We start from the raw sequence: 24,972 nt of genomic DNA on the forward strand, positions 1-24,972 counted from the left end.
GTTCTAGCAACCCAGGGCTCAGAAAATACACATACACCCATTTGCTAATGGTTTTTTGAGTTTGGTCCCTGGTTGCTCCAAACAGTACAACATTTGAGATTCCTTGCTTTTCTTTTTGAAATTCAGTCCTACTTATGTTCAAACATACCAACACAAACATTTTATGACTACCATACCCTACACAATCCCCTGTGTAGCCACTGACTGACCCATACCAATGACCCAAGTAAAGGACAGTCCTACCTTGGACAGTGTGTAGCCCAGAGGTCTTATTGCACAAATGAGGACGCTGAGATCCAGAGAGGTGTCTTCTGAAGAAAGCAAGCTGCTGATGGGCGTCCGGCCGCGGCTCTGCCTGGGCAAGGCCGTGGGCAGCTTTCTGATGGCAGAGGTGCTCTGGCAGGAGGTGGCCAGGCTGCTTTCCTTCCCCTCTCTTGGCCGGGGTGGGTGGCTGGCAGCTGAAGCAGGCCTTGGGCAGGGTCCTTCAGGTTACCCATCTCAAATTCACCCATAGAGTTGGAGTCCTTCCAGGTCTTTGGGGGCTTCTAGATTTCCCCTTAGATTTTGGAACAGAAGATGGTCCTCGCGGAAACACCTGCAGAAGAGGAGCTGCCTTCGAAAGCCGCTTATAATGCATCTTCATCGGGAAGCGCAGTCTAAGTTCCAAAAGACATTTCCAAGCTCCACCAATGGATCTATAAACTGGGGCCCACTGAAACCTATCCCATTCCATGGCACCCCTGTGGACTTCATGCCCACACGTGCAAGGCAGTCCCCTAGCCACCCGGTGGGTGCCAAGGGGGATATCGGGAAGTTCAGGGCATGGCCCCGTTCTCAGGAAGCCTACAATAATCTCAGGGGGATGAGCCATACATATATTAAAAATATTTAAGGACACGTTTGAGGATATGCTCAGGTGAGTGGCAGAAAAACAAGACTCTGGAACCCTGGCAAAGGAAAGCAGCCGGCCCGCTATGTGGCTAAGCGCTGGGGCCCCTAAGTCAAGCGACCTGGACGGACAGGCAGCTTCCTCTGCCGTTTCCTAGCCAGGTGGCGAGTCACTGAGGTTCCCCAAGGCGCTGGGAGCGCTGGTCCCTTCTATTGTCACCCACACGTTAGCCATCGCTCTCGCCGTCTGGGCGTGAAACACCGCTTCAGGGACGGAGGGGATGAGAGCAGAGGAGCAGACGTGGGCTTGGGCGGGGGGCGGGACCCTAAAGTCCCCCTGGCGGAGAGCCGGGCGAGGGGCTCGGGGACTCCGCGCGCTCCCCGGCGGCGGCGGGAGGCGGAGGCGCTGGAGCCGGGTCCCGCCCCGCGCTCCGCCCCCGCGAGGCCCCGCGCCGTCCCCAGGGGGCGCTGCCGCCCGCCGGGTCCCGCGCACCCCCGCGCCCGCCCCGCGCGAGCGCGCCGCCCAGGTGAGGGGGCGAAGGCCGGCGGCGCCGCGGGGCGGGGCGGGGCGGAGCCCGGGAGCCGGGGCGGGCCGGGCCGGGGCGGGGCGGGGCGGCGCGGGGAGGGAGGGACGGAGGGAGGGAGGGAGGCCGCGGGGCCGCGGCCAGAGCCAGGCCAGAGGCGGGACCAGCCGCCGCCGTCTCCGTCCCGGCGTCCCGTCCCCCACAGCGCCAGGCAGCCGCCGCCTCTGCCGCGGGAGAAGCGGAAGCCGCCGGTTGCGCCGCGCGGACCGAGCGCGCGCCGAGCAGCAGCCGGGCGGCCTCTGTCCGGCCCGCACCCCTCCGAGCGCAGCGCGGCGCCCCTCTCCCCCGGAGCCCCCGGCCCCGCGGCCCCGCCCCGGCCCCGCCCGAGCTCGCCGCGCACCCCGCGCCGCCTCCCGCGGCCCCAGCGCGCCCCCACCTGAGCCCGTCGGCGCCCACCTGAGCGCGCGCCGGCGCCATGGCGGAGCAGGAGAGCCTGGAGTTCGGCAAGGCGGACTTCGTGCTGATGGACACCGTCTCCATGCCCGAGTTCATGGCCAACCTCCGGCTCAGGTGAGGGCGGAGCGGCGGGCGCGGGGCGCGAGCCTGCGCTGTCCCGGGAGGGGGCGCTCCTGCCGTGCGGCCGGTGCGGGGTGCGGGGCGCGCCGCGCGCGAGGGATGGAGCGCCGCCCGAGTCGGGGTGTCCGGGGCTCCTCGCCGGGAGGGGACGCCCGGGGCGCGGCCGCGCTGGCGTGTAGGGGGCTGCGCCTCCCTGGGAGGGGGTGTCCCCGGGCGCCGTCGGGGCGCGGGGGGTGGGGGGTGGGGGGGTCAGGGGGGTGCGGAGCTGGAGGCAGCCCTTGGGGCCGAGCCGGCTGGTGCGCTGCCCCAGGTGAGCGATGTGGGCGGGCCCGGTGACCTCATGGAAACAGCCGTCCAGGAGAAGAGCTTTGGGAGAGTCCGGGCCGCCCCGAAGTCCTGGGAAGACTCGAGGGCTGTTGGGAGGGAGGGACTAGGGGCGCATCCCGCCTTCGCACTTGCTGCTGTTGTGTGTTTTGTTTTGTTTTTTCTCTTTTTATTCCCCGCCCCGTCCCCTCCCCTGGCCTGGTTCCATCACGTCGCTCGGGATGCTCTGGAGTGAGCCCTGAGCTGTCTGTTCCAGGACACAGGCTATTTTTTAGTTACTCTCTACACGTAATTAGACACGTTTCCAGACATGGAAGAGACTGCTCGGCTTGCCAGTGCCAAGATAAACTGTCTGAATTTGACAAGGCATTCATGGTTTCCGTCTTTCCAAGGAGTCGTGGATGGAGCCCTTGTGTTATTGACATCCTTGCAGACGCAGGGGCAGCTCAGCACCCCCAGATGCGCTCCCAAGGACGAATTTATTTTAGAAAGTCTTCTACATGTGATTATTTCTCTTTTGATAGAGCAATATGTGAGCAGAACTTTAGTGTTTTTGTGTTGCTTTTTTTAAAAAAAAAAACAAAAACCCAACACACATTACAGTAAATAGAATTTCCAAGTAACTGAGCTTCGGTCTGTGTTTCCTGGAAGTTCCAGCGCCATTTCTGGTAAGGTTTAAAGCTAAATATCACACCATAAGCTTTATGAAGTGCAATCATAATTTAGGCTTGGGTGCTTAACTAACCCCACTTCTCAGTATTAATTATCCCTGCCAGCCTCGATTTAAATTTTAAAAAAACATTTTAATCTTTTAATTGCCAACTCCGTAGAGTCTTCATCTGCTCTTGGCCAGATGTCCCTGTGTCCCAGAGGATGGAGCAGGGGCCCAGGCCTATTTTCTACACCTGCCTGTTAACAAACACACCTCAGGCAGCATGTGTGAGTTTCCTCATGTGTAAAATAAGAAGGATCTTCAGGATTTTCCAGTGTTTATCTTCCCTTTTGCCTTCATGTGTCATCGGTGGCAGTTTCTAAGTGTGAGGTTTGAATCTTAAGAAAGATTTTCAGTGTGAGCCAAACTTAACTCCTAGGTGCACAGAAGAGAACTTTGCAATTTAATTCTACACTGTACTAAGGGGCTCTGCAAGGTAGGGTGGAAGGATCCAAAGAACTGTGAGGCGTGTCCCTTACCTCTCAAAGAGGGGTCATGTCAGTAAAGACGGGGAGAAAGGCGAAACTTTCTCTCGATTTAAATAATTGGTGAAGAAAACAATAGAAGCGTTAATCAAGCCTTATAGAGCTTAGGTGATTCTCTGCCAAGTAATCGTATAAGCTAATTGTTCTGGAAGTTCAAAGAGGGAGATGCTTTAGGCCGGCTTAGAACGCCATGTGGAGAGGAGAGAGGTGGAGTTGCGAAGGATGGGTAGGGTTTGTCCAGCTGGAGAACGTGCCAGGTGGGTAACGGGGCATGAGCAGAGGTGTGGGGGCACGGAAGCCCACTCTGGGTGATGGCAAATACATTATCTGGAGGGCAAGGAGTTGTGGGAGGAATGCCCAGCTCTCATTAGCACGACCTTGGCCAATGCCCAGGTTTCTAGGTCTGCCTTTGTGCCTGGTCACCAAATCAGTCGAGATTCTGGTGGTTCATCTCATGTGCCTCATCTGTGTACTCGACAACTCTTAGAACTGGCTGCAGTTCTCATGGTACAGATTCAGTGCTTGTTCATGATTTACTTGTAAGTTGGGAGTAGCTTGTTCCCAGTAGCTGTAAACAGGATCCCAGCAAAGGGTAGCTGCTCCCTTTTCCTCTCCAGCTGTAAACCCTGAAGACCCAGGTGGAAAGCATTCCTCTCTGTAGTCTTCTGAATTTCTTATCACCTCGATTACCCCTGGGCTCATGCTGTTGTGACCCTGGGTCACTTGTTTTACTTTGCAGAAAGTGACCAGAAACCCACTGTAGATTCAGGTGCTCTTATGTGATGTTGTGTAGTGTTTTCATGTCCTGGAACATGGGTGGTTGGGCCATACCGTGTGTATCTTTATGGTTGTATCTAGGTGAAATTTAAGTGTATTTCGTCTCCGAGTCCTAGGTGTGCCTGTGCCCGGTCCTTCCTGCCTTCCCCGAGCTGAGGCTTCTCCTCTTCACTGCACGTGGAATGTCCTGTCCTTTGCTCCCCACCTGGCTCCTCTGCAAGGCCCTGTTTTGCATTTATGGCCTGCGGCAGACCGACAGGCACGTAAGGCTGCAGTTGTTTCAGGGGTCTGTGTCATCCAAACCTGATGTCAATTTTTCTGACAGCTGCACCCAGCACACTGCTGAGCACGTAGTCCATTCCTACGACAACATTTTTTGTAGAGAGAAAAAACAGGAATGTTTCACTCCCCTTTTTGATGCTTTTATGACATTGTCCGTTGAGAATTATCTAATCTTGCTACTAGGCTGGCACTGTCTTTTCCTGTTGGAGCTAAAGTTTGGTTTTTAGACATCTGCCGTAATTGATGCAACTTTCCTGTTCATGTTGCTATTTTTAAAGACTGACGTAGGTGTGAGTCTGTGCACATGAGTCTGGATGAGGCAAGATGAAAGGTTTATGTGGATTAGTGCGAGTTAGTACCTATATCTGGGAAGGAGTTTCAGTTTTTATTTTTCACCCTATGCCCCAGACCGCTAGTATCTTGAGGGCTGCCGCCTTTCCCTCCTAGAAGTCTCTTGCTAGGGGAAATTTGTTCTGTTGGTTTTTACTTTGGGTGGAGGTGGAGGTGCTGGTGGTTTGGGGCGCCGTGGTAAGCTCCTCGCTCCATTTTCAAGGGTCTGTGCCCAGGAGTAAGATTCCTGCACAGGCCCCTCCTGCCTTCACGGTCGGGCCTGGCTCCTGCCAACAACCCTAATGACCACTTGAAGCCCCGACCAACTTCTGCTTTCCTCGTAGCCGCTTCCTTTTTGGACCTGGAGCCCCTTTGCTCGGGCCATTCCTGTCCTGGAGTTTCTCCAGCATTCACAGCAGCTTTGCACCCCCTTGAGTGCGAGTCCCGCCCGGGTGAGCCGCGTGGAACATGAGGTCCTCGCTGCGCTCCTCTCTCCTCACTGAGCCGTCCACGTGAAGGGAGGAATGCAGACTGCCGCCCTGGAGTGGACTCGAGCCCAGGACAGCATCCCCGAGAGTCGTGCTTTTCATTTCATAGGATGAAGAAATACACCTTAGGCTTCCAGGAGTCCGGTTTCCTAACTTTTTCTGTTTTAAGAATAAGGGATCGGCTCAGCCTTATACCTTGGCTCCTTGGAATTTTAATTTTTCCTCCCCTCACTTCCTACTGGCGTTTCTCTTCCATAGAAGCAGTCATTTAAAGCGCCGTGCTTGCCAAAGCTACAGGCAACTTCTCACTTTTAACCTGACACACTATGTCTTTTATACTTTTGCTTGGACCCCGTTTTCTCAGCCTTGGCACTGTTGACCTCTCGGGCTGGATAATGCTTTGCTGTGGGGGGCTGTCCTGTGCATTGTAGGGTGTTTAGCAGCATCCCTGGCCTCTAGCCCCCAGATGCCAGTGGCACCCCTCCCTTCCCATTTATAGAACCAGAATGTCCCCAGAGATCGCTAAATACCCCTGGGGGACGGGGGGGGGGGATTGTCCCCATTTGAGAACCACAGGCCTAGGCTGTTCTCACTCCCCTGGCATGCTCTCCCCTCGTCTCTACCCTCCCCGCCTGTCACATTCATTCATCCTCTGAGGCCAGTTCTGCGAAGTCTTTTCCCTAATCCTTCACATCAGGGTTCATTTTACTTCTCTGCTCCCAGGATATACCGACACTTGGTCATCCTGTTAGAGAATTTATCGTATGTTGTTATCTGCATGTCTGCCTCCCCCAGCAAGCTGTGAGATCTTCAGAGACAGAGCCTGTCCAGAGGTGGGTCCAGGTGTTGTGGTCCTTCGAAACTCATTCCAGTTGAGGAGGTGGGGAACCATCTTTAAGAAAAAAGAATGAAAATTACGAATGCAGCATCAGAAGGGGACAGGGCAGGCGAGTGGCTGTGATGCAGATGCGCCTCCGGTCCCTTTGTGTTTTCTGTCCTGCTGCAGAATCTGGCACCTGTGTGTGTTTTCACTACGTCTTAAAACGAGTTACCTGAGCGGTCAAATACTTGGCCTATGGTTCTTCAACCAGTGGACTCCTTAATTTTAAACAGCATACAGTCTTCTAAAAAATATGGTACTGATTTTATTTTATTATTTTTTTAATATATCTTTATTGATTTCAGAGAGAGGAAAGACGAGGGAGAGAGAGAGGTAGAAACATCAATGATGAGAGTCATTGATTGGCTGCCTCCTGCACGCCCCGACTGGGGATTGAACCTGCAACCCAGGCATGTGCCCTGACGGGGAATCAAACCGTGATCACCTCCATCCTAGGTCGATGCTTAACCGCTAAGCCACGCCCAGCTGGGCCTCTGCCACTCTGGTCATTTGGAAAATTTGGTGGGATGAAGGATCCCTCTCGCTTGCCAGGGGCAAAACCTTAGATGCTCTGGGTGGTCTTCAAGCAAGTGTAAACCTGCGATTGGTTCAGAGCTCCAGTTAGAAGCAGCTCTGGTTAGATTTACAGGAGAGGTGAATGGCACACTAAATCTTTTTGGCTTCCATGTGGAATTCTTTGGCAACCACTTTTAGAGGCCTTCGGAAAAGGACAGTTTGCTCTGTGCCTGTTTTGCACATTGGCTTCATATTGGGACAAAAATGAGCGTTTGGGTTTTGGAGCTGCCATTTGGAGTGAATCACCCTGCCGTCTTGTTTCCTTTGCCTCTCCATGACAGATTTCCAAGACTATTTTTATTCAGGGTCATTTGTTGACCCTGGAGACTTCTGCTGAATTTAGCTCCCAAATAGAGCCAGATGTGGGTGGAATCAAGCACTCAGGAGCCGCTACTGGTGTGCGTTTCATTGCAGATTTCTGAAGGGTTCGACTTCTGCATTCAAGAGATGAGCTTTGGCTTTTGGCTTAGCTTGGGGACAAAAATGGTGGCTCTGGCGTAGGTAGAAATGTGTTTATTTAATGACCCATGTGTGAGTTGTCTGCTTTGTGGATAATTATCCTAATGGGGAGAGCCGTTTGTTGACATTGTCACCTAAGTCTGAGCCAGCTCAGCACAAAGGACCCTCTCCCAAGGACGGGCCCCATTTTATGGTCATTCCCTGGCACCCATTGCCGTGTTGCTGTTGGGGCTGCATCGGATCCCTGTGTCATTGCCCAACCCCTGCTCACTCCATCTACTGGGAAGCTCTGCTGTCCGTGGTGGCCGAAGCCCCACCGGGTAGATGAGCTGTCGACGAGCCTCACTGACGGCCTATAAAAACGTCAGCTCTCTCCATAAATGGGTTCAGAGGGCAACAGCACTTTAAAGTATACATTGTAAGCCCCTCTCTCTTTGTCTGTTACATTCCTTGGTTGAGATGACAGTTTTATTTCCTGTGGGAAGCAGGCTCCTTTCAGTTCAACTGCTATATAATTACTGGTTAGATCTCTGAATGGAACAGTTTCCCCAGACGTTAGTTTTTGACCTTTATGGGAAGAAGGGAAGGGAGGGCTTGCTTGCGACAGGAGCCGTGGAAAGAGCACAGTCTTTGAGACCCGACTGGCCACGTTCAAATCCCAGCTTCACTTTTACTCTTTTTAGCATTAAGACTTAGGGTAAGTTAACTTGCTTAAGCCTCAGTTTCCTTATACTGTATAAAAGGATCCCTTTTTCAGGATTTTTGGGATGAAGTCACATGATGTATAAAAAGTGCCAGGTCGGTGCCAGGTACATGATTCCCACCCAGCTAATGTTAACAGTCTTCTTGAATCCTTTCCAAATGGCCCCACCTCCCTGCCCTAACCCCATAGCTGCTGAAGGTCTATTTTCACTTCTTCCCTCCTCATGAAGACAGATTGGATTGCTTTGGTTGGTTTGGGTGGCAAGGATGAAAAATGTTCTAGAAGGGGTTGAGGTAACCCAGTGGAGAGAGCAAAATCATTGGAGACCGTTCTGGACCTTATCCTGTTTCTGTCCACTTATTACCACCTATGTGGCCTTGGGCAAGTTAGCTCACCTCCCTGAACCTGTTTCTTCATCTGTAAAGATGATGTGTTGTTGTGAAGATTAAATTATAGCACCTGTGAAACACCCGGCGTGGAACCTGTGGCAGAGCAGATGCTCAGTCGGTGGTCCTCTGTCTCCTCAATCCCCTGGCCCAGCCCTGTGGATCGGGTACCTTTGCTACTTCCAGTTCTCTCCATAACTGTCACCTTACACATACCCATAATCCTGCTCCCTCCAGGGGCACCACAGTTTAATTTTTAAAAATTGTTTTCAACTCTTTGGAAAAGGAAATCTGCTATTCATATTAAAAATTTCCAAAATATTTTGTTCTGCGTGTCACTGTTCTCTGCTTTCATGAAGGTTGGCGACAGTGAAAACCCCAGGCACTGTAGCTGGGTGAGGAACTTAAAGTATAAAGTCTTTGTTTGTTTGTTTGAATATGTAACTTCTTTCCTTTTATAACGATACACCTTCTGTATTGTTAATATAGTCTCCTGCCTTTAAAGCTAGCAACTATGTACTTGAATTCTTGCTGGGTACTTAACCTTGCGTTGGATACTTTGGTGAGGGTTACTTTTTACGAAGTCACTCTCTGAGGGGTAGCTTCCCTGGGAGTAAAAGCTGCCTTAATAAACGAATCAACGCGAAATAGAATATTACCGAGCCAACAGGAACAGTGCAGACAATTATTTTAAGAGGTTCCTGGAGAGAAGGAATCAACATACCATATTTTTAAAGAAGAGGGCTGGTGACAATATAATTAAGAGTTGTATGTGTTATATACGAGAGCTCTGAGGGAACTCAGAAAAAAAGAGAAAATAGGATTGGGAGTCGGTAGAAAATGCTCTGTGAGGAGGCAGAACCTGAGCAGACCCTTGTTGGAGGTAGATCGTCTCGTCTGGAAACAGCCCTTTCACGCGGTCCCCACTGCCCAGCGGCCCCCGCCTTCCTAACCTTTTCTTCCCTTCACCCACGCAGCTCGAGTGGGCTGGCCGTGCTGCTGGCCAGCTTCCGTTGCACAGAAACGTTTCCCTCTGCATTGTCTGCACTTCTTTTCATTCCTGTCTTATGCTGCCCCGGATCCTTCCAACTAGAGTTTGAGTTCTGCTGATGAGAATCCCCTTAAGAGGTCCAGTACGTCCAGTGCAGCCCAGACGCAGGAACGTAAACTAGCTCGGCCCGTTCTTTCTCAGCCTAGATGAGATCAGTTAGAAGGAGGGACTGAGAATTTCATTTTTGAGAAATAATTTTGCAGCATGTCCTTACCAGGGATAAGGTCACCTGGGAGGGGAGGCCCGGGCGGGGTGTCGTGCGAGCTCGGTTGGTTCGCGGGGAGGCGGGCCCCGATGGCAGAGCGGGAGAGTGCCAGGGAAAAGCTTCGCTCCGTTAAAAAATGTGTCATATCTTTGGGCCTAGAAAAGAAAATGAAAATGTTCTTACGCCGAATCGGTGCAATAGGAATGGTCTACGTTTTGGAAGTTGACCAATTTGAAGGGTCTGATATATGACTTCATTTGATGGAGAAGGGACTCGAGAGCACCGGCTGGTCCTTCTTGATTCTTTGCCTGCCTTCCAGTCTCCTCATTGCCGCAGCCTCGCCCTGGAGACACCCCGGTTTATACTCCCAGGCACACCTCCCCGTGTGGGAGAGGTCCCTGTGACGGCTGAATGAGGCCTCCTTCATCGCCCCCATGTCCTGTCTCCTTGATGCACGGAATAGAAATGGATTTCACCTCAATGAGATTAAAGCATTAACTCGGGCAGAGCTGTTTTGCTTTAATAAGATTGTTTGCTGCTGACCATAGCTTTTCTCCAAGAGTCATGAGCCAATTCAGGGTTGTAAAAAATAAAAAAGAAAGAACGAAAGAAAGTATGGGATAGGCGAAAAAAGATAAATCAAGGAACAAGCACAACTTTGCTTGAGCTCCTCTCCACGTAGCTCCCACAGTCGTATTACTAAGACTTGGGGGAGGGGGGTAATTACTACCATTATGTACATACAAGGCTCACATGAGTGCCAGAAGCAAATAAATTAGTCAGAAAAGTGGCTTCATCTACAACAATGGAGCAAACACCAAGAGAAACTCAAGCAGTCTTTCCCCCTCTGACCACAAAGTCTGCTTTGAGCAACTTGGACAATAGAGCATCATGGGGGGGGGGAGGGTCAGGGTGACCCCGAATGGTCCTCCCTCACACCGCTGCTTTGTGTTCCATATAAAGTCAAGAAAAATGTTATAGTCAATTAAAAAAAAAAAAAAAGGTCAAACTCCATTAAAAAACCTTAACATTTATTTTGGGTAACCCTAAATTGGTTGTTTCGGTTTTGGCTCTTAGCAGACGTCTTGGTGATTTTATGATAAGAACAGTCCTCGGTAATGAGGCTGAGTTAGCCTATCTGCCGCTCTAGCCTATGTTCCTATAATTAAGACTTTATTTTTAAAAAGCAAAAACAAAAACCCTCAAAGCCAACACATCTCTAGAGCGGTTTAAATGTCAGTAAGGTAACCGTGAGGAGCTTCTCGTGGCATTCAACCTGCCCTGCCAGTTCCCGGGCCCCGAGGTCGAGGGCCAAGTCGCCTTTATCCCCACAGGCTTATTTCCAGGCATTATGTGCAAAATGCTCTCACCTCGACCAGCAAAAGAAGAAACAAACGCATAATATTTCTGCCTCTCCGGTTCCTGTCTGAACTATGTATTTACTCTCTTTTGTGTATTTTATATCATTATATAACCTGATTTTGCTATTGTGACTCCAGTCTTTGGGAAGATAGGAAAGTGAAACTACCATTACCCTTGGGGGGGGGGGCGGGAAACACCACCACCTGAAATATATTTAGGGTCTTTGTGCAATGGTGGACTTTTTCTTTCTTTTTAAAAGTCTTGTGGAGCTCAGACTCGTGATGCCAAGGGGGACACAGGCCTTAGTGGTTCTGTAATCTTGCTCTTCTCCTGTTGTTGCCGATCTTCAACTTGGACAACATTTTTACCAGCATCGTGATGCTTTTGTATACTTTGTATCCTTTGTTGAATAAGGGACGTGCTTTTCTACAGCAAATCCAGCGACAGCTTATTGAGGTGGGTGCTGTTTTTTTTTAATCTGCATTTATTCTGTGTGTCCAGGCCATGGAGGGGCCTGAGGATTCTAGGTGGGGTGGGGTAGGGCTTCTGTGTATTAGGGCTCCAAGGAATTTTTTGTTCCAGAAAAAAAAAAAAAAAATGCTATCACATTGGAAAAAAAAAAACATTTGAAAACCACCGGTCTAGGTGATTGTTTTCCAGCTGGCTTTTACTCTTGTAAACACACACACGGAAAAATTCCCAACCAAAATGACTTGAACAGTGCAGTTTAAAATCATGAGCAAAGGAAATCGTTCAGGGATCCAAACTGCACCACGGCTGTACTACAGGCTGTGTGACTTCAATTTACTTCAGTCCTCGGAGCCTCTGTTGCCCCGTCTTAAAAATGGGACGGGCCCCTACATTACAAGGTTATTTCATTAAATGAGATGAGAGATGGGTTGTCCATTGTTCTTAGCACATCGAGGGCACTCAGACGTTAATGCGTCCTCGTGTTTGTCCCTTAGCCAGAGAGAAGTATATGACTTAATTTTCTCCTTAATGACTTAGATCATCATGACCGTCATTTTGAACAGTCGTTTTCATGCCCTTGGGGTTGATGAGACATGTGTAATGTTTTGTTCCACACGGGATTGAGCTAAACCATTTAATATTTTAGGGCCTATGGGTGCCTTTCTGTTGTCTGACGCAGTGCGTCTCCCTGTGAATTCCGTCTCCCCCTTAGTGACAGATCTGATCTCCTCTGCGACGGGCCCACAGAGGGGAGCTCTGTGGAGAAGGGGTTAATGCGTGCTGAGGGAGACCGAGAGGTTGTCTCGGGCGTATCAGTTGCAGGACAGGAGTTCTGAGAAGTCTGTTTTTTATCTTCTCTGCTCAGAGGTATTTTTCAGTTGCTTTGAGACGTTTGGCTGGACAGGCAGGTAGGCCAAGGCTGAGCTCGGAGTCGGTGAGGTGCTGCTCTGAAGCATATTGCTGCCCTTGGTATTTGAATCATCTGTGTGGTTGGAACAAACCAAAGCATGCTTAGTGGATTTTTTCCACGCTGTGCACACTTAGATTTGCGGTGGGCCGCCGCTGTTGGCAGAAGCTATTAGTGTTTGCATCCCTGCCTCTTAGGTTCCTGTTTTATCTGAAACGGGTACTGAAAAGGAACCTCTACTTTGACTTCTTGATTTATCCTGGGGGGAGGGTTCTCACATCGGGCATTGCATCAGAGTCACCCAGCTTTACAAACATACAGACTCCACGGACTCGACCTCTGGAGATTCTGATGTGTTTGTTGTTGGCTTTTTTTTGGGGGGGGGGGGTTGTGTGTGTGTGTTTTTTTAATATATCTGGATCTCCTGGGTCATAGGTCGATGCTCAACGGCTGAGCCATGCCAGCCGGGCCTGATGCATTTGTTAAGCCTCATAAATGCCCAGGTGATTCTCATGTGCAGCCAGGTTGGGGACCACCGTCCTAAGCTGATGGTTTCCACTCCGCAGGTGTGTTCTGTTCAAGGTAACTGGGGAGTGACTGGAGTGTGAGCTGATCGGTATGTTCGCACCTGTGTGGTCACTTACCGAGACAGTCAGTGTTGGTAGTTCTATGATGGTTATGAAATCAGTTCACTTATTTGATAGTCACAGTTGGTTCTTCATCCTTGCAACACATTTTCTGTTCCGTCAACCTTTGGTTAGAGTTGTGCACATTTAGCATATTTTATATGATTTCCTTTTAGCTATTATTTTTTTAAATTAATTTTTATTGAATTTACTGGGGTGACATTGGTTAATAAAATTATATAGGTTCCAGGGGTACAATTCTATGACACATCCTCTGTATATTGTATTGGGCAGCATATTTTATGTTATTTCTGTTACCAGATTTCTCCACGCAAAGAGGTATCCTCATTTTCGTTAATACTTTTAATATATTTCCTTATACTCTTTTGTACATGTATAACTGTATATAGTTTAAAATGTGGAATCTTCCTGCTTATGCAAGATATAGTTTTGTAAACAGTTTTCTCAAACAACATAGTGTCTGAAGCGTTCTTCCATGTCATTGAGTTGGCTTTGGAACTGTGGTGGCAGCTCTGGGTGTTCAGGGGCACCCCAGACAGACAGACACAGTTTCTGCTCCCATTGAGCCAACGAGCCAGCTGGGGAGACACGCAGAACTGGTCTACAACGAAAGAATAATTACGGGTAGTAGTGAGGGAGGGAAAGAGCGGGGTTCCCCATGGGGGGAATGGCCTCGGTGTGCCTGGGGTGGATCTGCGGTGTGCGTACGTGTCACAGAGAAGGCATTTCAATGGGAAGTTGGCTTTAAGATGAGCAGGGTAGGAATCGGGGGGCGGGGGAGGCAGGTGTGCGGTGAGGGACTCAGGTAGGAGAGGGTGGTATAGGCCAGGCAGGGAGAGGGAGGAAGGAGGGAGATGTTGACAGACAGACAGACAGGTGGGTGGGTGGTGTGTTTCAGAAACTGAGGCTGGAGTCTCCAGGCAGAGTGGGGACAGGTGATGAGGGGGCACTAGTCAGGGTCAGCTTTGCGAAGGGCCTTGGGAAGTGAAGGATTCCGACTTTAAGTGCCCGGGGAGTGATTGAAGGCCTTGACACATCTCACACTTTGCAGTCACTTCAGGGTGATCGCAGACTTTTAAGTACCTGGGCTTCCTTTCCTTTAGCTGCCCGAATTCCCCAGGCCTGGTGGCTGTTCGGAGTGTTTGGTTTTGTCAGGTTGGTGAGTGGAGCGTGGACTTGGCAATTACTTTCTATGCTTTTCATTTAGCAATAGTGCGTACGAACAGTCCCGTCTTGATCTGTAGCAGAGCAAAACTGTTTATTGGAGTAGGCAGCCCTAGAGCGGCCCAAGGGTGTTGATTTGAAATAAGTCAATCTCTCTAATGACTAATAGACTACCACTGATTTTCGGGGAGGGGGGGTGCTTTTTATTTCCTGATTTTATGCTTCAAGCAATAAAAGAAGAATTCTGAGTCATACAGTCTCTAAGGAAGTCTCTGAGTCATAGAATTTGAATGCCAGAAAGGAACCTTGGAGTTATCTCACCAATGTACAGATGCATGAAGTTAGGGAACAGTATGTGTTTTGTCCAGGATTCTTCACTAGTTTAGTGGCATAGTTATTACTGGAGCAAAAATCTCCTGTATCCTAGCTCTGTATTTATTTATTCTACTCTTCCTCTCTTCCTAGCTGTATTGCTTTGCAATCAAGTAGCAATTCTATAACTTCATTATTACCCACTCAAAACAAACTTAAAAAGATCTGGATGGGTTGAAACAATGGAAAAGCTAACACTGTAACAATAGATAAATCCCTAGCTCTTACCGAGGGGCAACAATACAAGATCAAACTAACACCTTAGGAGTGCCAAAGATGAGGATTTTAATAGCCTATATTATGCGTCAGCCTGGCCTCTATCAAGAACCTTATAGACTTGGAAGCTCTGCTCAGGCCCATCCCGCCTCTCCTGGAGGGGTGCACAGTTCCCATTCCACCCAGTATCATTTAGAATGATGGGGGCTGCAACTAAAAGAACACCGACCAAGCAGAAAGGAAACGCATTATCTCCCACAGCCAGAAGTCTAAGCAAGAGCCCCTCTGGCCAGTCCTGAAGGGCTCTGGCTCCACTGGTCTGTGATGATCTCAGCCCTGCCTTTGTGCTGGTTTTGTCCTCAGGCTACTGGAAGGTAGTCACAGCGGTTCTGTGCATCCCTTCCACGCACAGTAACCTCCCGAGGAAGGAGAGGGAACCATCTGCTGGTCTGGTGCTTCTTTCTTAGGAAGGCCCTGGAAGACTTCCTCGTGGTTCACTGGTCAGCATTTGGTCACATGCAGATAACTAAACCCTGGTTCCCAGGAATGTGGTTATCATGATCGATGTAGAATAGTCAAGAGCTGAGGATGGAGCTCACTTTTCCAGAAGCACATGACTATGTGGAAACACATGACTATGAGTAGATACCGGAACAAAACCTGATTCTTTTAGGCAGGGATGAATTTCAGGGGAAGATTAGAGTGCCATATTTATTATATATATATATATATATATATATATATATATATATATATATATACACACACACACATATATATGTATATGTGTGTAATTACATATATATATATAAAATTGAGGATGAGATTTTATATATATATATATATATATATTTATATGGTTTTTTAAACAAGCTATGTAGACAGAATGGTGTTCATTCAGAAAAGAATGCTCAGTGTGATAAGGCACTTGAAACTATGTCACTTAAGAATGACTGAAGAGACAAGACATAAGACATGATGATAGCTCTGGTATGTCATCCAGTGCCACCAAGCAGTCCTCCAGTTCTCAGCGGACATCAGCTGTTCCTTACAAATTGAATGTGCACAATTCTGGTAAGAAGTGAGGATTGAGATACTTAGTATCTGCCCACAAAATGCTCATCAATTAATACCAATGAGAAAAAATAATAATATTGTTGCAATGGAGAAGACAGGCAGACACTAACCACCTTAATAAGTGGTCAGAAGGAGCAGAGTCAGTAATGGGACAAATCAGAACACACACCATGTGAATAGATGCAGTGAGAACACAGCATCACTTGTGTGACATTCCCGCCAAAGATGCATAACCTGGATCTAACCAGAGGAAACATCTGGCAAGTTCAAATTGAAGGGCAATCGACAAAATAATTTTCAGAAATGTCGAGTTCGTGATAATCAAGGAAAGATTGAGGAATTGTTCTGGAATGAAGGCGGGTAGAGAGACATAACTAAAGGCCAAGCATGACTCTGACCTGGATTCTTTTGCTAAAAGGGACATCGAGACATTTGATGGAGTTTGAATGGGGTTTGTAAATTCATTGTTGGTAAATGTATCAGATGCTAGTTTCCTGATTTGATGGTTGTGTTGTAGTTGCCGAGGAGAATGTCATTGGAGGAAAGACACACAAATGGGTGGTAGTCAGCAAGTAACTACTCTCAGAGTAGTTCAGGAAGAAAGAAGGTACTTGCAACTTTTGTTTTAAGTTTGAGATTGCTTTAAAAACAAAGTAACTGCTACCTAGACATCAGATGGGTTCCCCGAGGATGCTGTGTGTCTCCGGTAGTGCTGGTTTATTGCAACACAAGTTGCAAGTTCACTCACTGAACTAGTGCTTCTTTCTTAGGAAGCCCCTAGAAGACTCCTTGTGCTGTAAAGGGATGTCGTGCACCTGGAAGACGGGTCATCGTGGCCTCTTAAGTCCCAATTTCTAAGATTCTGGGTATCTGCATACATATTTTAAAGTAATAGTTGAATGTATTAGATGATGTTTATGCCTTCAGTTTTTACAAATCAGAGATTGACCTCTCATACCAACCAATAGGTGTTCCTTAAAACTGTTTGCTAGACACTGTGTACACTAAGGACTGTATATATCTCCCTACAAGAAGTTAATGGGCATTGACCAAGTATGTGACCCCGTAAAGTAGTGTATATTAAGGTATATTAAGTGTCAGGTTGCGGGGGTACCAGTGCTCTACAGTTCCGACCAGGAGGATGTTTCTGTGAGCTCTGGTGATTGAGGAGGCCTTCGTAGAGGTATAGCGTTGGGCTGGGTGTTGGAGATGAGTAAGACTTAGGTATGCGTGAGGTAAGAACGGCAGGGGAGAACATTCCGTGCACACGTCCTCCATAAATGGGCAGGATGTGTTCGGGGACAGTGAGAAGACTGGTCCGACAGGTTTGGAGGTTTCATATAGGAGAGCGCTGCTTTAAAGGTTGCATGGTCTGGGAGATAGGACTAGTTTCCATAAAAGGGAACATGGGGAAGATACTGGTGACTGGGACAGCTACCAGCCATCAGGCTCTGTGTTACGTGGTGTTTAGCTAATCAAGTTCATTCATTCATTCATTTCTTTGAATCTTTTCAAGCTTACAAGGTAGGTGTCATAGTCATTGTAGGGATGTGAAACGTATTCAGAGAGAGACAGTGCCTTCCTCAGAGTCACATACAGAGCTAGTTAAGAGGCAGTTTGAACTGAAAACAGATTGGTGTGACTTCAAAGCCCATCTCTACTACCCCGGCTGCTGTTTACACCTGGAAGGGGGTAGGGGACAATGATACCACCAGGGGGGCGGGGGGGCGGGTTACTGGCTGTATGTGTAGAATATTGGAAAAGAAGATTGTCTCTCATTACCTTCCCCCATGTTGAGATTGAGGTGCCCGTGGGATGTGCCCGTGAGACGCAGATTATCAGAAAAAAGAGCATGAAGTCTGAGAAAAGGGCCCAGGACTGAACCCAGAGAAACATCTGCATTTAAGGGACAGTCAGGAGAAGCACACGAGTGGGATCGTGAAGAGGAGCATCCAGAGAGGCTGGAAAGAAACAGGAGAGTGCAATATCACGAAAGTCAAGAGAGAAGGGGTGTCGTCGGCAAAGTCGGACACTCCAGAGAGGTCAGGCGAGGTGAGGATGGTGTCCATCGGATGCAGCGTCAGGGAGGGCACGGGTGACCTCAGTGAGAGTGGCTTCAGCTGAGGGGTCGAGCTGGAAACCAGCTGCGGCGGTTGGACAGTGAGCGGGGAGGCGTGAAGAACTGGAAATGTGACCAGGCTCTCCAGAAGTTTGTTCCTGAGGAAAGGAGAGAAGGCCATAGCTGCAGGAGGTTGTAGATGGATATTTGTTCTTCTGTGAATTCTTTTTTTTTTTTTAATATATCTTTATTGATTTTAGAGAGAGGAAGGGAGAGGGGGAGAGAGAGAGAAACATCAGTGATGAGAGAGTCATTGATCGGCTGCAGCCCACAACCCGGGCATGTGCCCTGACTGGGAATTGAACCCCGATCGCCTGGATCCTAGGTCGACGCTCAACCGCTGAGCCACGCCCGGCGGGGCATCTTCCGCGACTTTTAAGTCTGGAGGGTTGAGTGTGGATAGATGATGATAGGAAAGAGGCCGGAGAGAGACATCTGAGAGAAGAGAGGGTCTAGCGCTGAAGGTGAGACCCCTGAGGGAGATGGGATCCCCCGGAATCCGGAGCAGCAGTTGCAAGCAGGACGGGGCGGGATGGAGGTGCCAGTGCTTGTTGTCTAAACTGCCCCCCCACACCCCCAGAGTCCTTGTGTCCTTTGTAAGGTGGCCTCACTCACCAAAGCTCAGTGCACGGCCCACGCTGTTTCCAGAAACCATCACCCATGAAGAGCGTCCGCGCGCACATTCCCGGCGACGGCAGCTGAGATACATGCTGGGTAAAGCGGCTCAGCCCAGCGCTGCCTCGGTAATGCCATTTGATCTGACGTGTCCTTGTGAAAGACGGAGAAGGAGATGAGGATGAAGGCCCTCCGGCCGTGCAGGGCAGCCCCGCAGCCCCCCGGCCTGGGCCGGCGTCAGGGCCTCCGCGCGTCCCCAGGAGCCTGTGCCACGCTCCTGAGCCGACCGTGTTTGCCGCGGGCCTCGTTCACCGTGTCACGGCCTCGTTTTCCGTTACTTGGTTTGGGTTCTGAGGAACTGTTTTGATCCGTAATAATTGACCAAAAAATCTTTGAATGGAAGCATGCAAAAAATAAAAAAATACTGCTAGACCTGCCTTGTGGAAACAGTGTTGGATGTTACAGGCAGTGAGGAGGAAGAGCCGAAACCTGGGGAGAACACACCTTTCCCTCAGCAGCGGGTGGAAAAGTAAATGGTGGCGTCTGTACGGCCGCGTAACTAGGTAACACAGGTGAGTGAGCCCCCGGCTGCGTGTGCCCGCGTGACTTAACCTCGCGGCCGTGACGCTGGGCCAGAGAAGGGAGACGCAGACAATCCCCGCTCTGCGCTCCCGACTCTGCAGATTAAAAACCGAGCGGCGCTGCTCCGTGGTGTGAGGAGCCAGGGTCCTGGCTCGTTGGGGGGGTGCAGGGGAGGCTGAGGGCGCTGCCGGGGCGCTCGCGGCGAGCGTCGTCACACCGGCGTGTCCGGGCGCCCGCACTGTGGGAACTCATCGCCTTTTTCGTGCACGTCTGTCACGCTCCAGTAAAATGTGTTTTACGATAAAAAAGACAGCGAGGAGCCTTCAGAGAAACGGTCGAGGAAGCCGTGGAAGAATCGGCAGGCAATTCAGGGTTGGCGGGAGCTGGCGCGGCCCCGGCCCCTTGACGTTGGCAGGCCATCGTCGGCAGCCTCACGTCAGCGATGTCCGCTGAAGGCCCGTCCGTCCGTCCTTCGGGGATCTGCAGAGACAGCAAGAGCCGCTGCCAAGTGTGGGATAGACGTACGTGTGTGAGGCGGCATTTGCGCACACGCACACGCACACGCACGCTTGTGTATGGCGCGGGCATCTCCCCGGTGCCCCGGTGCAGCCACTCGGACGGCGTGGGGACCGGGCCGCGCACTCCCGCCCGGCGGGGTGCCCAGCTCCCCGCCTCCCACCCGGCTCTGGCCCGGAGCTGTGGTTGGGGATCTTATCGCGCCGGGCCAGCCTTCACCCTGGATTTATGACGGCTCCTCAGGCTCCTCTCCAATTTCATCTTGCGTCTCCGATGCCTTCCAGACCCGCACGTCGATGGGATGTTTTCCGTCCCGGCTCCTGCCGGACTAGCTCGGTTGGTTTGCGTACAGGAAGCGCAGACTCCTTCTGACGTTAGTTCGTCAAATAAAATTAAACCTGTCACCACCGCGTAAAGTATATCGTGTATCCCAAAGTGCAGCAAGAATTACGGCGGGATGATGTGTTGTTTGCTGTTGGCTGCATCCAGGATTTCCTCCTTTAGGCCAGAAGAGACCGAAGCTCATTTCCTGAGGTGTGCCAGGTCTTCCCATTCAGGTTTATTTCAGGTGGAACTTGGCTTTTTTTTTTTTTTTTGGAGGAAGATGACTCACTTGTGAGGAATTTTAAATAGTTAAGCAAGGAAGAGACCTGTTTTTCAAAGTCTTATAAAATTTCAAGACTCCGTCGGGACTCATCGTTGTCTCTTCCGAACCCCCGACGAGTTAGATCCTCGTGGTAATTCTGATTAAGAAACTAAAATCCCCATGCGTTTGGAATGAATGGAAAAGAAACTCTGTGTTAGGTGAAAAATGAGATTTTATTTTTCTTTCGTTTGGACTGATTCCAGCAGTCGACGTTGCTAGTGACAAGAGTGTTTGACTTCTTTCCCTTTTTAGGGAACGAAGGTAATTTTTGCCTGTATTTGAAAGAAGTACCTATGAAAGGTGACTTTCAAACATGCACCTCACAAAGAGGGAAAAAAAAAAAAAGCTTATAAACTAAGTTAAAAACTTGCATACTTTATTTTTTGTGAATTCTCACCCAAGGATATTTTTTCCATTGATTTTCAGAGAGAGTTGGAAGGGAGGGAGAGAGAGAAACATCGATTGGTTGCCTCCCAGGACCGGGGATTGAACCTGCAACCCAGGTACCTGCCCTTGGCTGGGAATCACACCTGCGACCCTTTGGTGCGCCGGCCCACTCTAACCACTGAACCGCCCGGCCAGGGCTATGTTGTTTCTAAAGATGGGCGATGCGCGATGTAGGCATATTCATAGGAATTGGAGATGTTGGAGGAAGCGAGAGAGGGGTCCCGAGCTCTAGGGACAGGAGGGAGGGTGCTCAGGATGGGGGTGGATGTTAGGTAAGCTGGTAGGCAGCTGGAGTCGTTTCTGTCCGATAGGTTTTATTTTTCCGTGAAGCAGAAGGCAAGACGTCGGTTGGGAGTGAAGGGAGTGGTAGAAACAGCTCGAGGGGGAGGTGACCAGGTTTCCTTTTTGATGCCGTGATTGGTCAGGGCAGCTGCTTGAGGACACCTAGGAGGGTCACCAAGCAACGTCCAAGGGTCTCCTGAGGCTGCAAAGCGCCGATTTGTCCATCTTGGAGATTTCTCTGGTAGTTTTTAGCAGCCCAGGTGCAGGGGGAAAGCAAAGTAACCAGTTGGTCATCTGAAAAAAAAGAATTTCCTGACAAGGATATTTAAATAACTGTACGTACGGGGAGGTTCATTCTGTCATAAATGAGTGAAAAGAAACAGAGGTCGACTCCCCCGTAATCTGGTGAACAAGCCCTGTTCAGACCTTGACTAACTAATGCTTGTAGTTAAGTTGTAGAAAAGTTGGTAATAAAAAAGAAACAAGTTGTTACAAGATTGGTATACATGGATCTTAAACAAGAAACAGTGTAGGTAGGGTTGAGTTAGGGAAAAGCAACAACAAAAAGGCAGTGTTACTATGTTACTGGAGGTGCACTAGTGATTTGGTCAGTGGAAGTTTAGAGAAACCGTGCAAGAGAAGGCACCGGAGCCTGTACAAAGCCATTTCGCTTGTGGGCTGCCCAGACCTTTTACGTGAAGATTCCTTTTAAAAAATTAACATGCATACAATTTTTTTCCCAAAGGAAATGTCTGCGTTCTTTGATAGTATTGCTAGTACAGGTGGTAAAAGAGCAATCGTCGTGCGATGTGTTAGGGATGGACAGCTGTCCATTTAAACATCAGTGGATAATTATTATTTTTACGAGAAACGTTCACATAGTTTGATTCTCTCTTAAAATATTATAAAGAAATCATTTCTTTTTTTTTCTTTTTTTTTGTAATATATCTTTATTGATTTCAGAGAGAGGAAAGGAGAGGGAGAGAGAGAGAGAAACATCAATGATGAGAGAGTCACTGATCGAGCCCACAACCCGGGCATGCGCCCTGACCGGAAATCGAACCCCGATCACCTGGATCCTAGGTCAACGCTCAACCGCCGAGCCACGCCTAGCCGGGCAGAAATCATTTCTTTATCCAATTTACTGTTATTTTTTCCTCTTATGGGGTTTTGAGTGACGTCAGTTTTCGGTGGATTTGTAAACAACCGTTCTCGGGAACAGTAGCTATTAAATTAAATTGGTTTAAACGCTGCTTGATGATGATGAAAAAAATATATATTACTTCCCAAAGGACTGCAGTAGGACCGAGGATTTTTATGCCAGTGGAAGGCCGGTTTTTACCACAAAAATTTCCCGGGAACCTTTCGTGATTGAAAACATATTACTTGCTATTCAAAAACGCAGGCAAATTAGTGAGGAGACTTTCTAAAATAAGCGCAAGGGTTAGACATGTAATTTGCGGATGACACGTCATGATAGTAAAGTGCATTTCCTTCTGTGTTTTCTTTTAAACTGTAGAAAGTGCATGAAACACCACAATTCAGGCTTTAATCATGTTCTTACGCTTGATTTTTAAGGGACTGCTTGTTCCAGGTGTATAGCTGTTACTACCTAATGTTTACTTTTAACAATATATCTTCTTTATAATAATGTTTATATAACCTGGATGCATGGGAATGTTAGGGAGCTTGGCATCATCCAGAGCCTCTTTATTACAGGGCTGTTCCCTTAAAACATATGTTTTAAGGAACAAATATGACATCTGGGACTTATGTGTTGAATGAGCCCAGGACATATCTTTACAGTCAGGGCACAGGGCACTGGAGTGAGATGGCACCTGCACCAAGTGCAAGTGGCAGGTGGTCGCCCACTGACACCACACTAACCGAGTGTGTATTCTGTCGGGAGCGAGTCCGCTCCAGGTCCAGCATGACCGTCAGGGAGCTAAGGACAGAGTCCGGCGACCCTTCAGGCACAGCAGAGACCTCTGCAGCATCCAGACCGTCCCGTTTCCTTGACCACTCTGAGATGGGACTGCCACAGAACCACTTGTTTCTTTTTTAATATTTTTTAAAAATTGATTTCAGAGAGAGAGGAAGCTGGGAGAGGGAGAGAGAGAAACATCAGTGATGAGAGAGAGAGTCATCGATCGGCTGCCTCCTGCACGCCCCCGACTGGGGATGGAGCCCACAACCCCGGGCATGTGCCCTGACCGGGAATTGAACCCCGATCTCCTGGATCCTAGGGCGATGCTCGACCGCTGAGCCACACCCGCTGGACAGAACCACTTGTTTTCTTAAATTTAAAGAGAGAGATGAATTAACTTTTTGGGGTCACTTCTTACTTAGAGATAATTTCACATTTCTGAAAAGTTACAGGAATTTCCATGTACTTGTCACCCAGATTCACCAATAGTTTGACGTTTGCTCTGTCACCTCGTATTCGAGAGTGAACTGCAGACGCCAAGCCCCTACACCCCCCTGCGTCAGCGTGCGCGTCCCAGGAGCGAGGAGAGCCTCGGAAACCTCACATGGCATGAGATAGTCGCCTAGTAGCAAAGTCCGTATTTAGATTTTGCCAGTTGCCTCCAATAATATCTTTTATAGCGGCGTTCTTCCTGGTCCAGGATTCATATCCTCCCTCTTTAATCTCATTTAATCTTAAACGCTGGAACTGCTTTCAGGGAAAGGGAGGGAGGCACAGTTTTCATTGCCTGTTTTTATTGCACTCCTGTGAAACAGAACGACAGATTTCACAAGTCCCGTGGGGCGCGCCTGAACGTCGCGGCTTATCAGCTGCTCCCCTTCTCAGCAGAGGAGCTACTTTCTGCACGAGCGACCGACCGTCGTCCCCCCTCGGTCTTGCTGTGTGGGGACTGTCGTGAGCTGCGTACAGTGTTCAGCTTGCTTCTGTTGGAACTTGTCTTTTCAGCCTGCGAGCGGTGCTCTCGCAGCCCGGTGCAGCATTCTGTGTAAGTCCCGATGAGACAGCTCCCGAGTATGTCCTGCCGCTTATCTTTGGCGGAGGAAAGGTGACCAGCGGCCGCTGTCCTTTCGCCTCCGCCCAGCAATTCACTTTCCCTTCACTGGGCTGTAATTGCTCCCTGGAGTATGTGAACAAAGCAGCCCGTGGTCTTGGTTTCCAAAGCTCTCCTAACCTTCCTCGTGTGGGTCCCGCGGAAAACCTCACGGCCGTTTTCTGTGCGGGCGTCTCCTTCTATAAAAGTGGCGCGGCGTTGGAGTCCCGCCTCCAGCTCATGCCCACCAGGTAGGAAGAATCCCCAAATTGAGATTTCTCCTAATAGATGCAGGGCCTAAGTGGAGTCAGATAACGTAAGACACCCAGCACAGTATTTAAAGGGTTACTTTGTTTCATGTGATGATTCGACGAAGATGAGAATTATACTCTCATCTCCGTATCTTGTCTTGATTATTGAAATTTTTATAGGTGGTCGGCTGCAGAAAGGTCTGGCGTTCTTCCGAAAGTTCACCTAGGAATGTGCTTTCTTTTTTTTCCTTTTTTTTTAAATATATCTTTATTGCTTTCAGAGAGAGGAAAGGAGAGGGAGAGAGAGATGGAAACATCAATGATGAGAGAGTCATTGATCGAGCCCACAACCCGGGCATGTGCCCTGACAAGGAATCGAACCCCATCGCCTGGATCCCAGGTCGACGCTCAACCGCTGAGCCACGCCCGGCCGGGCAGGAACATGCTTTCTTAATACTGATATTGGCGAGTCCGTTTCCCTTTTTATTTAGTGAATTGAAAATGTTGGATCGTTTTTGTACGTATGATGAACAGTTTTCATCACTGTCACTATTTTCATTTACTTTTGCAAGAATGGGTTCCTATTTCAGGCGATAGAATTTCAACACCTAAGGCACAGAATTCGAGTTTTCACA

General features: G+C 49.2%; 1 protein-coding gene across 1 annotated transcript in view; it reads left to right on the forward strand.

Moving 5' to 3' along the window:
• Positions 1-1,887: 1,887 nt before the first annotated feature.
• MYO1D (myosin ID) overlaps positions 1,888-24,972 on the forward strand; it is a gene marked incomplete at its 5' end in the record, with an annotated part of 245,060 nt that continues 221,975 nt past the window's right edge. Inside the window, one exon of the mRNA XM_081115977.1 lies at positions 1,888-1,982. Coding sequence (XP_080972103.1) covers positions 1,888-1,982 — 95 coding nt within the window. The remainder of the gene's footprint in view (positions 1,983-24,972) is intronic.

The sequence above is a fragment of the Miniopterus schreibersii genome (assembly GCF_964146895.1).
Source record: "Miniopterus schreibersii genome assembly, chromosome: 16".
Taxonomy (NCBI): domain Eukaryota; kingdom Metazoa; phylum Chordata; class Mammalia; order Chiroptera; family Miniopteridae; genus Miniopterus; species Miniopterus schreibersii.